This window comes from Apium graveolens, chromosome 5 (genome assembly GCF_009905375.1).
Source record: "Apium graveolens cultivar Ventura chromosome 5, ASM990537v1, whole genome shotgun sequence".
Lineage (NCBI taxonomy): Eukaryota > Viridiplantae > Streptophyta > Magnoliopsida > Apiales > Apiaceae > Apium > Apium graveolens.
Genome location: NC_133651.1, coordinates 119,056,829 through 119,072,399, shown reverse-complemented (window position 1 = coordinate 119,072,399; position 15,571 = coordinate 119,056,829). Strand labels below are relative to the sequence as shown.

Here is a 15,571-nt window from a genome sequence, read left to right as displayed (position 1 = left end):
GTTGAAAATCAATGAAATAAAAGTGCAGGAAATAAAGGAGATAAGAAAGGGAACTTACTTTTCTTATTAACGGGCGAAAGGCCGCGTTCTACCAGGACGGTCTCCCGGATAAGGTCCCAACAATGGGAAGTGCCGTTGTCTTGCGTAAGGAGGTTGAAACCTCTAGCCTCCTCCTCAGACAAAGTTATGTCATTCGGGCTCCCGTCCACGGCCAGCCCAAAGGATGATCGAAACACGGAGCCCCAATCTCCACCTTCCCAAATAACAAACAAAAAATCTTTCTTCCACCCCAAGTTGTTGTCAGGGATGGACTTCCCATTCACGATATGGGGGATAGTGGGGCGCTGGTTGATAGAAACCCAACCCGGACTTTTATCAGGGCTGTTTTTGAACTGAAAAATCTTCCTGAAGACAGCAACAGATGTGGGGACGTTGTGCTTGGCGCATTGCGACAGATAGCACAGAATCAACCTCCAGGAATTAGGGGGAAGTTGGCAAGGGCTGATGCCCACATCAGCCAGTAGCAAAGGAATGAATGGATGAAAAGGGAGTCTAATACCTGCCCTTAGAGTATCCCTATAGACGCATAGCGCATCCTTCTTCCACTGACAGGCCCTGTCGGCCGGACCCGCAAGAACCAGCTTAAAAGGCTCCTTGATTTTGAAGCAGCTGCTCAACTTTTCCAGCTCCTTGGGATCCCGTAAAGCACTGATATGATCGTGCGCGTCCAGATGCGCATCAGACGGATACTCGTCCCCTCGAGTGTTGATCATGTCGATTAAGGAAGTATACCTCGATCGAATAGGAAAATCGTTGGACTTTCTAGCCACGTTCATCTTGGCCAAACGGGTCATTCTTTTGTCAGCCATCTGAAAAAAAAGTAAGGGGCACGTAAATAGGCTATCTTCAAGTGGCACACAATGGAAAAATAGACACGAAAAGCAAAGGGAGGAATCTTACCTGAAGAAGCGCTCCTGAAAAAGGCTTTGAGCTCCGACTTGCTGTTATTCCTCTGAGAATCTTAGCAGGAAGATGAAGAAGAAAACTAAGAAATGAGAAAGTGTGGAGTAATAGCCTTTCCTCATTTCTTTATATAAGAGGAAAAGGAAGTTGAAGGGACGAAAAGCCCATTGAGAACAAAAGCCCATAGGAAAAAGCCCAGAAAAAAGAATATTCCAGAATATTCCTAGGAATTCTAGAGCATTCTAAACAGGGTGTATTAAGCCCAGATCAATAAAAGAGGCCCAATAAGATTTGAAAAGGCCCAAAGAGGCCCAATAAGATTTGGAAAAGCCCAATAATAGAGGCTCAGTAAAATTAAATAAGGCCCAACAAAAAAGGCCAGGCCCAAATCCAATTAGGATTTGGAAAATACAATACCCTAAATTAAAGCTAAATAAAGAAGGCTAGTGGAAGACCAGGAACCAGGTCGAAATCCAGGTCGTGAATCCTGCCCGAAATCTTTCGAGCAGACACCCGAAAATAACGGGTAAAAAAGACCAGAATCCAGGTCGAATTCCAGGTCGTGAATCCTGCCCGAAATCTTTCGAGCAGACACCCGAAAATAACGGGTAAAAAAGACCAGAATCCAGGTCGAATTCCAGGTCGTGAATCTTAGTCGAAATCCTTCGACCAGGAAGCAAGAAAATCAAAGAATTTTCGAACAGGATTCAGGTCGAAATATCGACTAGAATCCTAGTCGATAGGCCCATGACAAGAAGCTGGAATAACGGGACTGAATTGAGGTCGAAGCTTCGACCAGGAATAAGGTCGAATAAACCAAGCATCTTTCAAAAAAAAAATGGGGATTAAAAACCCAGGTCGAAGTTCGACTAGGATCCTGGTCGAATTCCAGGTCGTGAATCCTAGTCGAAAGCCTTCGACCAGGAAGCAAGAAAATCAAAGAATTTTCGAACAGGATTCAGGTCGAAATATCGACTAGAATCCTAGTCGAAATCCAAGTCGATAGGCTCATGGCAAGAAGCTAAAAAAAAAAAGGGGGGGGGGTGGAATTTTCGACCTAGATCCAGGTCGAATTTTCGACTAGGATCCTGGTCAAATTCCAGGTCCTAGATCCAGGTCGAAATTTCGACTAGGATCCTGGTCGAGTTCTAGGTCGTGGATCCTAGTCGAATTCCTTCGACCAGGATGGCAAGGCTGACCCCTATTTTCGACTAGGATCCAGGTCGAAATTTCGACTAGGATCCTGGTCGAAAAAGGGCTGGAAATCTGAAAATTAGGGAAAAATCCCGGAATTTAGGGAAAATCCTAAAAAATTAGGGAAAAATCCCGGAAATTATGGAAAATCCCAGAAAATTAGGGAAAAATCCCGGAAATTAGGGAAAATCCCAGAAAATTAGGGAAAAATCCCATAAAATTAGGGAAAATCCCAGAAAATTAGGGAAAAATCCAGAAAATAAGGGAAAAATCCCGTAAATAAGGGAAAAATTCCTGGAAATTAAGATAATTCCTGAATAAAAGGAAAAATTCATTGTAAATGTGTAGGTCGCTCCACACTTTACGGAAAAACGAAACCCTGTAAGGGAACGAATAGACTTAACTTCTGCGAAACCTAATCAATGTTTCCCAAAAGTTGGGGGGCAAATGATAGGGATAAATAAATTATGCTTGTATAATTTATTTACTGCATTAATTGTACAAGCTGTGGGCTGCTAGGCCCAATAAAAAGATATATGATACTCAGACCAAAAAGGTTAAGCCTGATGGACCAGATCAGGCCTGATGGAATAAAAAAGGCCCAAAAGCCCTGATTATTAATTAATTTCGTAATTAATTAATAAGGGACAAATCAGATGTTGAAAAGAGTCCCGATAAGAATATAAATCCTTGGAGATTAGCCTCAAGGGGACCTAAAAGGATAAGGAATCAGTTTCCTACTATCTAGGACTCCAAAGTCCATTCTAATTATGAGACTTGCCCACCAAGTCTCCTATACCAAGTCCAATTCAAGGACTCCCAACATCTATATAAGGGGTCTCACCCCCATCAATTAGAACTACGTTTTTTGGCTTGATTCTCTAATTCACAGAGATACGTAGGCATCTCGTAAAGGCAGATTGAGTCACGAAACACGAGAGCAGCCATTAAAGGCCTTGAGCTCCCGAATCTTAGTATTAAATACGGCAAGTAATAACTTTAGTTTTTTATCCACAACATTTAGAATATTGAGTAATATACAAGTTATAAGTCTTTTGTTTAGTAATATATATATATATATATATATATATATATATATATATACTAGCATATAACTCGTGCGATGCACGGTTGTTTTTATCATTATATATTATAAATTTTAATTTTAATATATTACTTGAAGGATTCAAACCTTATATCTCTTAAAGAATATTAATTTTTATATAATTTTAATATATTCCTGGCATGATTCGAATCTCCTTATAACTCTTAAATAATACTAATTTTTAAGAATAAATATAACGGTTATTGTCGATTTGATCTCACGACTCTAGATTAAGTGATCAACAACCAACAACCACCAACACAACCAAACTTTTAATATTTCGTCTTTAATATAATAATATAGATATACTAAAATGGTTTTAAATGTAAACTTTAACCGTACAATTTGAAATTTTCAAAATATGGGTCAAAAATCCAAACTCGAATTAAAAGAGAAATGAGTAATTGACATTATTAATGAAACAGTGACAAATGTGGGTATCAAAATTTATTCACATTATTAATAACACCTAATATTTGAGATACATCCTTCTGGACATTAACATTAGTAGCATACATCCCGTGCGATGCACGACTGCCCATTAATATTTTAAATTTTTATTTATTCAGTTATATTATATTTTTAAAATATTTATATAAATATATAATGATTATAAATTTATAATAAAAATAATAAAATAACATGTGGTCGTAATTTAGTAGAATAAATAGACTATTTATAGTAGTTTAACAATTTAGTAGTTTAGCAGATATATAATACTATTATTTATATCTTTTAATAATAGGATAAGTTGTATTCGTAGTTTAGTAGGATAAGTATACTATATTTAGTAGTAGTTTAATAATTTAGTAGTTTATTAGATATATAACACTATTTATCTATTTTTGTAATAATCAAAATTAGGGAATTATTGTTGAACCAAACCGTTGAACCAAATTATCTCCATTAATATTTTAAATTTTTATTTATCCAGTTATATTATATTTTTAAAATATTTATATAAATATATAATGATAATAAATTTATAATAAAAATAATAGAATAACATGTGGTCATAATTTAGTAGAATAAATAGATTATTTCTAGTAGTTTAATAATTTAGTAGTTTAGCAGATATATAACACTATTATTTATATTTTTTAATAATATGATAAGTTGTATTCGTAGTTTAGTAGGATAAGTATACTATATTTAGTAGTATTTTAATAATTTAGTAGTTTATTAGATATATAACACTATTTATCTATTTTTGTAATAATCAAAATTAGGCAATTATCGTTGAACCAAACTGTTGAACCAAATTATCTCTATTCGGGCTATTATAATATAGTATAGATTCTTATTAATAATTTCACGGCAGCACATAATTTTGACAAAGACAATTAAATACAACTAACATTAGAATTTAGAAGTGTTACTGTTTCAAACACCACTGACTTACCAAAATTATTACATCCCTTTCCTTACATCCTCCGCCGCACAACCCCAACCATGGACCACCATCCCCCAACTCCAACCACCTTAACTTCCGCCATGTCCGACACAGTCTTCGAATGCGTCATCCCTTACATAAACGATCCCAAAGACCGTGAATCAGTCTCACTTGTCTGTAAAAAATGGTTCCATCTCGATGCGCTTACCAGAAAACACATCACAATCGCCTTCTGTTACACCTCCACTCCAGCTCACCTTTTGCGGAGATTTAGTCATATCGAGTCTATTAAGCTTAAAGGCAAGCCGAGGGCTGCTATGTTTAATTTGATTCCGGAGGATTGGGGAGGCTACGTTAGGCCTTGGGTTTTGGAGTTTTCGAGGAGCTTTGTTGCGTTGAATTCTTTTCATTTTAGACGGATGATTGTGTCGGATGAGGATCTTGAGTTGATTGGTAAGTCGCGTGGACGCACGCTCCAGGTGTTGAGACTGGATAAGTGCTCCGGGTTTTCTACTGATGGCTTGCTACATATTACTAGCTCTTGCAGGTATTTGATCTGTTTTTATGATTTCTTTGTTAAATTATAAATTGGAAATTTATATGTGTGTGTATTCTATAAGTGTGTATGTTAATGTAATTTGTGTGTACACCTAATTGTAAGTTGAGGATTGTTTAAAGTTTTTACTAATTGGTTACGTTTTCTAAGTTTAGGAGAATGATCTAGAATAAGGTAATGTGTATGAATTAAGATGGATGATAACATATAGGTGTTGGAAAAAGTTAAAATTGTTTGATAATTTTGGGAAAAAAGTGTTTTGCCTAACCAGGACGAAAGTTTTTGGAACGTTGTATGGTTATTGCAAAGCTAAGTGAAATGTGGTTCAAGTACAAAAGTGTTAACGTATATGATTATTCTTGAGTCTTGAGTGAAAAATGCAACAAATGAATTTAGTTCTTTAGAGTTACTTCTGTAGTTCTATTTGTTATTTAGATTTGGTGGTGTGTTTGTTGGAAATTTGGAATTCTTGGTTATGCCCAAGGAGGGTATGAAGAATTAGAATTTAGTGCTTATTCATAATTTTATTTGTATGTACTTGCGGAAAGCTTACTGTACTTCTTGTGTTTTTAATTTACTACCATGTTTCTCATTCATAAAGTATGCACTTCAGAAATCTAAAAACCTTGTACTTGGAAGAGAGCTCAATCATTGAAAATGGCGGGGAATGGCTACATGAGCTTGCTTTGCACAACAAAGTTCTTGAAACACTGAATTTTTATATGACTGAGCTAGCTGAAGTCAGCCACCACGACCTTGAACTCATAGCCAAGAACTGTAGCTCTTTAGTCTCGGTCAAGATTAGCGATTGTGAAATTTTGGACCTTGCTGCTTTCTTCGAGGCTGCTTCTGCACTGGAAGAATTTGGTGGAGGTTCCTTCAATGATCAACCGGATATGTATAAATATGTACCAATACCCCCTAAAATATGTCTCGTTGGCCTAACTTACTTGGGGAAGCATGAATTACCCCATGTATTTCCTTTTGCATCCCGAATAAAGAAAATGGATCTTCTCTATGCTCTTCTTGACACGGAGGACCATTGTCTATTGATTCAAAGGTGCCCCAACTTGGAAATTCTTGAGGTAAACTAAACTGACACTTTAATCCTGTTTCTGTATGTTGATAAAGAACTCATCAGTTCTTTGATGGATAGTGAAATCCTGGTTATAGAGCTTGGTATCCGATAACAAAAGGTCTAGGGAACTTGTGGGTTTCTGTTGTGTATTCACCTGGTTACATTTTAGAACTGTATAGAATAGCTGTGCTGGACCTGAGATCCTAGTTTCCTACAATCATCATTCTCGTTTCAAGTTCTTCTCGTTTGGCTAGTTGTTGAAGTGATTAGATCTTAAATATGGTCATCCTGTTTCTTTGAAATAGTTCTGTCATCTTATAATCAATTTTATTAAATGAGAGGCTTTTACTAAGGCAGTAGATTTATAGAGATTACAGATGATGATATACTATATATGATTAAGGTAATTGTGGAATTGAGTACTCATGTAAGTTTGTTTATTCTCTTTGTTTTCTTATGATCAGACCAGGAATGTTATTGGTGATAGAGGATTGGGAGTCCTCGCAAATTTTTGCAAGAAATTGAGGAGGCTTAGGATTGAGCGAGGTGCCGATGAACAGGAGATGGAAGACGTTGAAGGCATGGTTTCTCACACAGGATTAATATCTTTGGCAGAAGGATGTACCGAATTGGAATACCTGGCTGTATATGTTACGGATATCACAAATGCATCTCTGGAATGCATGGGCAGACATTTAAAAAATCTTTGCGATTTTCGATTAGTTTTGCTTGAGCAACAAGAGAACATAGCGGATTTACCGCTTGACTATGGAGTTCAGGCTCTATTAAGAGGTTGCCATAAGCTTAGAAGGTTTGCTATATATCTTCGGCCTGGGGGATTGACAGATAGGGGTCTTGGTTTTGTAGGGCAACACAGCCAAAATGTGAGATGGATGCTTCTTGGCTATGTAGGGGAGTCGGATGCTGGACTTCTGGCTTTATCTAGAGGCTGCCCTAAAATGCAGAAGCTGGAAATGAGAGGCTGTTGCTTCAGCGAAAGTGCCATCGCTACTGCTGTGCTGCAGTTAGCTTCATTGAGGTACATATGGGTGCAAGGATATAGAAGATCCCAAACAGACAGTGGTCTATTAGCGATGGCTCGCCCTTTCTGGAATATCGAATTGATACCCGCTAGACGTGACGTTCATGCTGATGCCCTTGGAGAGGCTGTAGAAACTGAACAGCCATCACATATACTGGCATATTACTCCTTAGCTGGACAAAGAACAGATTTTCCAGATTCAGTTGTCCCATTGAATCCAATTTCTTCGGCCACTTAATAGATCTGTGTATATCCTTTTTCATGAGTTATCTTACCTTTTCCACCGCCGTGTTTGTATTCTGTTTATAGGTTTGTGTATCTCTCTGTTTGATACTATTTTCCCCATTTAGTGTTATAGTTCAATGTCAGATTAATTTCTGACATGTAAGTGTCAGATTAATTACAACAAGTAAGTTTGACTATATTGATTATTTAGGAAGCATTGTACTCCATCATGTTGGGGCAAATGCACACTTGTGTAATAGTTCTTGTTTAATTGTTTTTAGTTTAATAAGTCAGGCATGACTCATGAGCTATTCTAAGAAAAATGTAATAATTATTCAAACTTTAAGGATTCAGGATGTAGGATGGTCATCAATGTTGAATAATCCAGCAGATTATAACTGTTTGACCCAGTTCTGTTTTGCAGATTCTAGTGATTGCAGAGCTGGCCTTTAAAGTAAGAATGGAACTCATATATAGTACTGTTTAATTCCTATTTTACCAGAAGCAGTAACGCATGAGACAATAACTTATATGAGCTGGCTTTGTGTATCAGAAGAAATTTTGGAACACCAACTGACCAATGAACAAGTCTACACGAATGTTCCCTTGCTCATGCGGAGCCGGCAGCAAAGAGGAATGCAAATCAATTAGCAAAAAAAAAAGAAAAAAAGTCTACACGAATGTTGTGTTATAAACAAGTACGGATTGTTGTATCATTTTGACTGGTGCATGCGGTTACTGGAGGGTGTTTCAATTTATTTCCCAGAGCATTGGTAAACTGCACAATTAATCTCAACATTCTTACATGTAACATTGGCTTTTGCTGGCATTATAATTAAGTGAACTGCTTCATTGTTTTCTCAAATCATCAACTTATTCTTCTTTTTGGGAGAAGTAAATGTGTGGCGTCTCAACTTTTGTAGGTGTAGATGCCACAAATATTGTTGATAAAATGTTTATACAACTTATCTGGTTAATAATGAATCAAAACACTTTCTACGAATATGAGGTACATAATTAGGATTGAGCAAATTCATCCATTCCATGAAGCACTGCCAATATTGTTGTGGCACGGACTTCCATACTGCAAGATAAATTTCACAATTAAATCTCGAAATTAACAATTGGTTTTTGCTAACATCACAACCGAGTAATTTACTTCATTGCAATACATATGAAGATATGTTTATTATGTTATCTTTCATCAATTTGTTCTTGCATTATTGCAAGTATTGTATATAAGTTGGTATTGCAACTTTATAGATGCAGATAACACATACTCCCTCCATCAGCCGGATAGTTTACGTACACCGTTTACACGTATTTCTAGACTTTAATAAAATATAGTTTCATAATGTTTTTTTTTTAAAAATTTTGAATAAAAGTTATTTAAATATGAAACTTTTTTTCAGAATTTTTTTTAAAAAATATATTATGAAAATATACTTTAAACGAGCATTGAAAAGCGTGCCGAAAAGTAACATAAACAATCCAGTGAGACGGAGGGAGTATATTATAGCTCCGGCCGAACGAAGGCTCAAATTCTACTCTTTATCACTTTCAATATTTGTGGGGTATATTTACTAACACTCCGTGCAACAATGAGACAATTATATATATCACAATTAATAATTAATAAGAGCACGCAATAAACCAAATAACGAAACAAAATAAGACAGCAAAACAAGAATATAAATCAGTAACCGAATTGACCAAGAAAGGATAGAATACTTAGCTCTAACAGAAGTTTTAATAAATCTGAAAAAACTATGTACAGCTGAGGCGGCTAGCCTTCGAAAAATCTAGACTGTTCTTGAAGAGATTATTGTCCCACTTACGCTGTGTTGGGTTGCAGCAATATCACTTCCAGGATACAACAACACGGAGCAATTCGTCCACAGATACGTAAAACTCAACAGCGACCTGACATCAGTTCGCCCAGAAAACCTATGCTATAATCTGTATATTATGGAGGAGAAAAAAGGAGAGATAGCAACTAGGGTTTCACACGTATGTCTTTTACTTATATATTTATTCCAAACATTTTGTTCAGTCTATAATACAACACAAAATGTAACTGAATATATGTATTAATTAAAATAATTATTCTGACTTAATATGAATTTAATAGAATATTTTCAGAATTAGAAACGTAACAGTCATTATCAGGTAAATCCTTAAATCCTGATACTGTGCATCAACAGATGTTGCTTAACAAATCCTTCGACCCGTGTCATGGCGGCGGCGCGCGTGTGCGCGCGAGGCACACAATAACACCATGCACACCCACATGCCTTAGAAGTTGGTATATTACTCTTGCACATGGTACTATATAAAGTACTATACCCCTCTTTACTTAATCAATGTGGGACAAAACCCACAATCTCATTTCAAACTACTAACTTCATCTCAATTTCTATGTGGATTACACTCAGAAAATGACTTAGATCCAAACATGAAAGTTTAAGTCCTTATTACATGGAACAACCTCCAACAATTAGTTTTAGGAAATAACATCAAGAACATGTCTAAAATATGCCTCAAACTTTCTATTTTCTAACAATATTCTCACAACTTATTATGATACGAAAGACAAATTAATTTCTCAGAGATGGATGATAAGAAATCTAACGGGCTTAAACATATTATTCCAAGGCCCGGTAGAAGTCCTTCCTGGATCCATCTTCTGCTAGCTTTAAAATGTCAAACTATGAGGCCCAACCGCGAAGACCCAAGACTCGTTCGTAATCGTAGGAATTCACGGATAGTACATCTCCCTGCGCAAGGATAACACCGCGATACACCTATCTCATTTAATTTACGAATGCATGTATAACTACGGTTCACCCCAAATTTCAGACGCGTCCCTGTCCCTTGAAAGAGGATAACCCACCAGATAGTAAGACAGGTAATCCCAAACTCTTGGGTGTAAAGTGCAGGATTACTCCAAAGTCCTCCAACGAGGACACCCGTTCAATACAAGAACAAAGCTCCCAAAACATACACCAATATTAACCCCACATCCCAACGAGGACACTCGTTGAATACAGAACGAGGCCTTCAATCATCAGGAATACCCCCAAGGGCCTTCAAATTTTTCACGGACATCCCCCTCCTTGACCAACTAAAGGATGAAATTCTTCAAAGGGTACCCGTAATAAATATGATAGTAGAAATGTCCTTTATTGCTCTTTCCATGTTTTCCTTGTCCTGAAATTGCCCTTGTTTGTCTTGTCCTCAATGAGGATAAGCGCAACTATGCAGATGAATCCAAAATCATGCATCTCCCTAGATTAGGATGCGTCCTCACCCTCTGGAATGCACACACCTCTCCTTACATTGTAATTCAACATTCAAATATCCAATATCCAATATTATACCCTATGAGATGCATCCTAGCCCAGGACGCGTATTCCCCTCATGGATTGCAGCCTAAACATATTTCTTCATCCTTTACCCCAAATTGATTCCAGTTAACCCGTATTTGACCTGAAATACTTCAATGCCAAATTTTGGGTATAACAATACGAACACAACCTTAAAGTTAAGTCGAGATTGAGAAGGTAGTTACTTTTTTTCCCTCAGTGGTACAAGAAGATCAAAAAATATTATGGACAAAAAAATATGAAAATTATTTGCATGGTGACTGGTAATCAGAAAGAAAAATATGAGAATGAGAACGAGATAAATGGAATCCTAAGAAACAGGGAGGATATGATTTAACCATTTTGAGGAAGTGACGTTCCCGTTTCTTATATCAAAATTACTAACACGGTTCTATATACCAAAATTACTAATCGAATTATAAGTATATGAGGTTGAGATTATGATTTTCGTTAATCGGACTCATTAACCATCGAAGAAACGAGCCCTTAATCGCTGAAGTCGTGGCTTCTTCATGCAAAGTGATGTGTAAGTGGGCAATAATAAGCTTTTGGCGATGAGCAGCAACATCAGTAGCAGCCATGCATTAGTACTACTAAAAGTGTTAGAAAGGATAAGAGCACAAAAACACTAGTCACTGTATCTTTTAATTTGTTTTTTAAATGAAGCAATATAAAGATAAATAATCTGTGTGAGTGGAACCAGTAATCCTAGTTGAATTATTGGAATGCATAGTCAGGCTCAACAACAATGGCAAAGCTAGCGAGTCAACTTGCCAAATTGAGTAGATGCCAAACCAAAAGCGAGTCCTGCCCATTATTTGAATAAATATCTTTGCACTGTGAGGCCGTCGGCTAATTTACATCCAATCCCATTTGGCCACGACATCTAGTGAACTGGCAGAGTGCTGTGCTTTGTCATTCTTTTGCACCTTTAGTTTTATTGCACATTTCTTTGGTATCCTCTAAAGTGAACTCCACTAACATGGATTGGCTTCTTCTCAATCATATTGCATCTTCTTTTCGATAGAGGAGACCGTTCTCGGGCATGCTTTGGATCAACTATTCAATGGCTCTGATTTTGAAAAAAAATTGACATGGACCTGAACATTGAATTACGATTTTGCTCCTTGGCATATAATTTTAGTGGAAAAATTATTTAAAATAATTGTTTTCGAATTTTGTCCGTAAAATTTGTGAAAAATGGTTTTTAGGTACAACATAGTTCAGTTTTAGGTTGTAGGGTCAAAGGACCTCAGAAATTAAGCATTAGATTCTCAGGTGGTCCAACATGACATTTTGCGCAATTTTAATAATTTTCATTCGACATCAACTGAAGCTAAGATATGATTCCATTTCTCTAAATGTTCAACAAACCAGATTATCACATGTCTCTATTCCATAACCAATGACCTGATAATCTCATGTTTTTAGCATTCATCAAGCAAACTAGGCAACTTATCAAGTGACAATGTTTCCATCTATTACCAAATTTGATGTCTAGCTGCTTGGAACTGAAATCCTGAATTTAGAGGGCTGAAATCAGCTCTGTGGCCACCAATCTCATGCTTAAACGGCATAAATGTGTTACTATACATCGAGTTGAACATCATCAATGATCCATCATCTGTGTAATTCCAGACGAGTTCTTTTTTTGGCATGTTCATGGACTTATCTGGCTGTGGAACGAAGGTAGACTTGTCGTCTGAAGGAAATTTGTGATCGTCGGATGGACTAATATCTTTCAGATGGATGGTTGTAATGTCATGGATGCTAGGCCTCCTCTTTTCTTTCCCTTCTGAAAGTTGTCTCAAGTAATATTTCTGAGCATGGCTTGCCACTTGAGTTGATGTCTTGGTGATTACAAAATTTCGCGCAATGTTCCTCCAGTCTCCTTTGCCATGCTTTTGAAGCCCCATCAGAAAACGCCTATCATCATATCATCAAACAAATAATACTACACAATTAGAAGATTTGATAAATGAAAAACTGTTTATATGAACTAAGTTCTGCCTATAGAAGTGCTAGAAACATATCTCATCCTATCATAAGCTAAACCAAAGTTGTAACAACTCATAAACTGATCTAAGAATATACAGCATCAGTTCTCGCCTTTGATGTACCTAGTGAAGTCTACAATTTTGAGAACAGTGATAACCATGGTATGATTAGCTTTTAAAAAATATGTACGCAAATAAAATTCACCTGTGTTCATCTTCTGTCCAAGGCACACCTTTCTTTTTCTCCTGATCAGAAGATCTACAAGCCAAAGGCCTCTTTCTGAATTCATTGAATTCAGGATTTTTTGCCAATTCCACTGTAAAACAGGATTCCTTTAGGTCACCTGGAAGTGGGAACAGACCAGCTTCAATATCACAAATATCAGCAACCAATTTTCTGTACTGCTCAATCACATCAAAGACTGTTTTCCCGGGGATCATAGATGCCACCTTTATCCATCGATCAGGGGTCTCTTTGTCAAATAATGCTAGACAACTCTCAAACTTCTTGTTGTCTTCTGTGGTCCAGCTTGTGCTTTGAAACTCTTGCATCAACCAGTTTGAATCGAAAGTGTGAGAAGCAGGATACAAAGTCTCCATATTTGCCAAGTTACAACAGCCTATGTCAATTGAAACTTTCAAGATTAGTGAACAAAATAAGTTGAAGATATCGACCAACATCACTAAGACCTTAAATATATAATAATCTTTTAATGGGAATCAAAATAGTCTTTATTCCTAACAGCATAACTTAAAGATCCATCAAAAATAGAAAAAGAAAAAAAAATCAACCTTTAAAGAATCTTGAAAAATTAAAACTGATCTTACTAGAATAAATATAAGCCCAAATCCTGCCAACCAAACGATTTAGCGAATCTAAAATAATTATAGTGAAGACCTTGATTTCTCTAAGCAGAAAACCAGTATAATACTTGGAAGAAAATCACAAAGATATTAAAAAGAAGTAAATCAAGTTGATAAAAGTGAGTGATTCTTAAGAATCAGGAGCAAGTTGAAGATTGTGCTTGAAATAAGAAAATTAGGAGAGAATATGAGGAAGTAGTTGGAGTTTAGTTCTGTTGTCTGTTCATGGATGAACCCAAATGATAAGAGATTTAGAGTGGGAAAAGTAGGGATTAAAAAAACTGAAGGTGGCTAATTATGATTGGGGTTTATGGTTTTTGCAGCACATGCATTTTTATTTGCCTTTTCTCTTATTATAGAGTGGTGATGGAAGAAGGGTCTGGCTCCAATGTATAGTCTAAGAAAATCAATATACTTTCGTGTCAGCAAACAAAAGTTTACCTTACTATTGGACAATCTTTTAGCAATAGAACTTTTAGAAGGTATACACTAAACAAAGAAAAGCAAAGGCAGATTGTATAAACATTCACTATTATTTATTTCTATTTTTTTAGCAGTGTTCTTGTTCCTTTCCTCTTCATTACAGAAGCAATCTTAAAGATCCTAACAATAAACTAACATGAAGTTCTAATATTATCTCTTTCAGCACTTACAAATGTCCGATGCCTATCTGTATCTTTTTTACGAGTCAGCATTTCAAGAATCAATTACAAGGAGCGTAAATAGAGACAGACTTAACTCTAAAGTGATGCTTATGCCAAGGAAAATCAGTCAAGTTGTTCGAAAAAGGCATTTATAATTTAACATTGGCTGCAGTGAAGGATGCAAATTGCAGTGGAAAAGAAGCTATTCTGAACTTATTCCCAAGTGCATAATGAATCAGCAACAACATCATTTTCCAGGGAAATGCAGGAAATAAGGATTAGCAGATAAAGGCCACACCTTCAATTGACATGGCATTCTAACTAAAAGTCTTGTTTATGGCTTTTATCTGATAATGTATTCGAACCTCTTGTTTGAGAGATTTGCACAATTAAGTTTCAGCTAAATCACTATCTTGTATTCTTTTCGCTTAATAACAATGCTAAATGGACAAATAATTGCAAGTATGTTGGTCCAAGTATGATCACATACAATTTATGTCTAGGGTGTTCACACTTATCATTCACGAAGATTGATCTATCAGAGGGAAGCTTTTAGTTTTAGATACATATTATATGTCTTATGTCTAGTGTGTATAAGTTGAGAGGGCAGTATCACTTATTTCATGTCAGAGAGTTTTCTCCTCAGAGTTCCGCCATTTAATAAGATCCGCCAACATACAATGTATAATGATGATTCCCTCCATTTTCATCGTCTAGTTTATATGGTGTCCAAATATATGGGTTCCCTACCAAGTTGCAAGTTACGGAGATTGATGAGACCAAACCGTTTCTTTTGGAATGTAATTGTGGATTTGAAGATGATATTTTGCACAAAAAAGAAAAGGTTATGCTTTTCGGAAAGAAGTCTGCTAAACTTTATCAAAGCTTGCACATGAACTTCAAAATCGTTTGTCAAGGTCTTCTCTGTTGATATGCATACGAAGTTATTATCAGTTCATCTATTTCCCTATCAAACAAGAGCAAGAGGCATACACATTTCTCGGTCTGGCATTGAAAACCTTGGATAACACACAATCCTGACTAATCATACCAAAAAAACAATAAAAACAGCACAAGAGTAAAGTTAATTTTCTAAGACTGCATCTTAAGTTCATGCCTGATGT

The 15,571-nt window shown here is 36.3% G+C and overlaps 2 protein-coding genes across 5 annotated transcripts; one reads left to right on the top strand and one right to left on the bottom strand.

The window, feature by feature from the left end:
- Positions 1-4,598: 4,598 nt before the first annotated feature.
- Positions 4,599-7,925, top strand: LOC141724424 (coronatine-insensitive protein 1-like). Of its 2 annotated transcripts, none has more exons than XM_074526578.1 (3): positions 4,599-5,202; positions 5,813-6,296; positions 6,754-7,925. In XM_074526578.1, the coding sequence occupies exons 1-3, from the start codon at positions 4,715-4,717 to the stop codon at positions 7,567-7,569; spliced, it is 1,788 nt and encodes a 595-aa protein (XP_074382679.1). In that variant the 5' UTR covers positions 4,599-4,714; the 3' UTR covers positions 7,570-7,925. The 2 variants fall into 2 exon arrangements, with proteins under 2 accessions (XP_074382679.1, XP_074382680.1); XM_074526579.1 differs by having other exon boundaries at positions 4,601-5,202; positions 5,825-6,296.
- A 4,348-nt stretch (positions 7,926-12,273) lies between these two features.
- Positions 12,274-14,187, bottom strand: LOC141724423 (transcription factor DIVARICATA-like). 3 transcript variants are annotated; one of them, XM_074526577.1, is made up of 3 exons: positions 13,732-14,187; positions 13,145-13,559; positions 12,274-12,868 (listed from the first exon to the last, which is right to left on the bottom strand). In XM_074526577.1, the coding sequence occupies exons 2-3, from the start codon at positions 13,537-13,539 to the stop codon at positions 12,424-12,426; spliced, it is 840 nt and encodes a 279-aa protein (XP_074382678.1). In that variant the 5' UTR covers positions 13,540-13,559; positions 13,732-14,187; the 3' UTR covers positions 12,274-12,423. The 3 variants fall into 3 exon arrangements, with proteins under 3 accessions (XP_074382678.1, XP_074382677.1, XP_074382676.1); XM_074526576.1 differs by having other exon boundaries at positions 13,768-14,187; XM_074526575.1 differs by having other exon boundaries at positions 13,145-14,187.
- Positions 14,188-15,571: the final 1,384 nt, after the last annotated feature.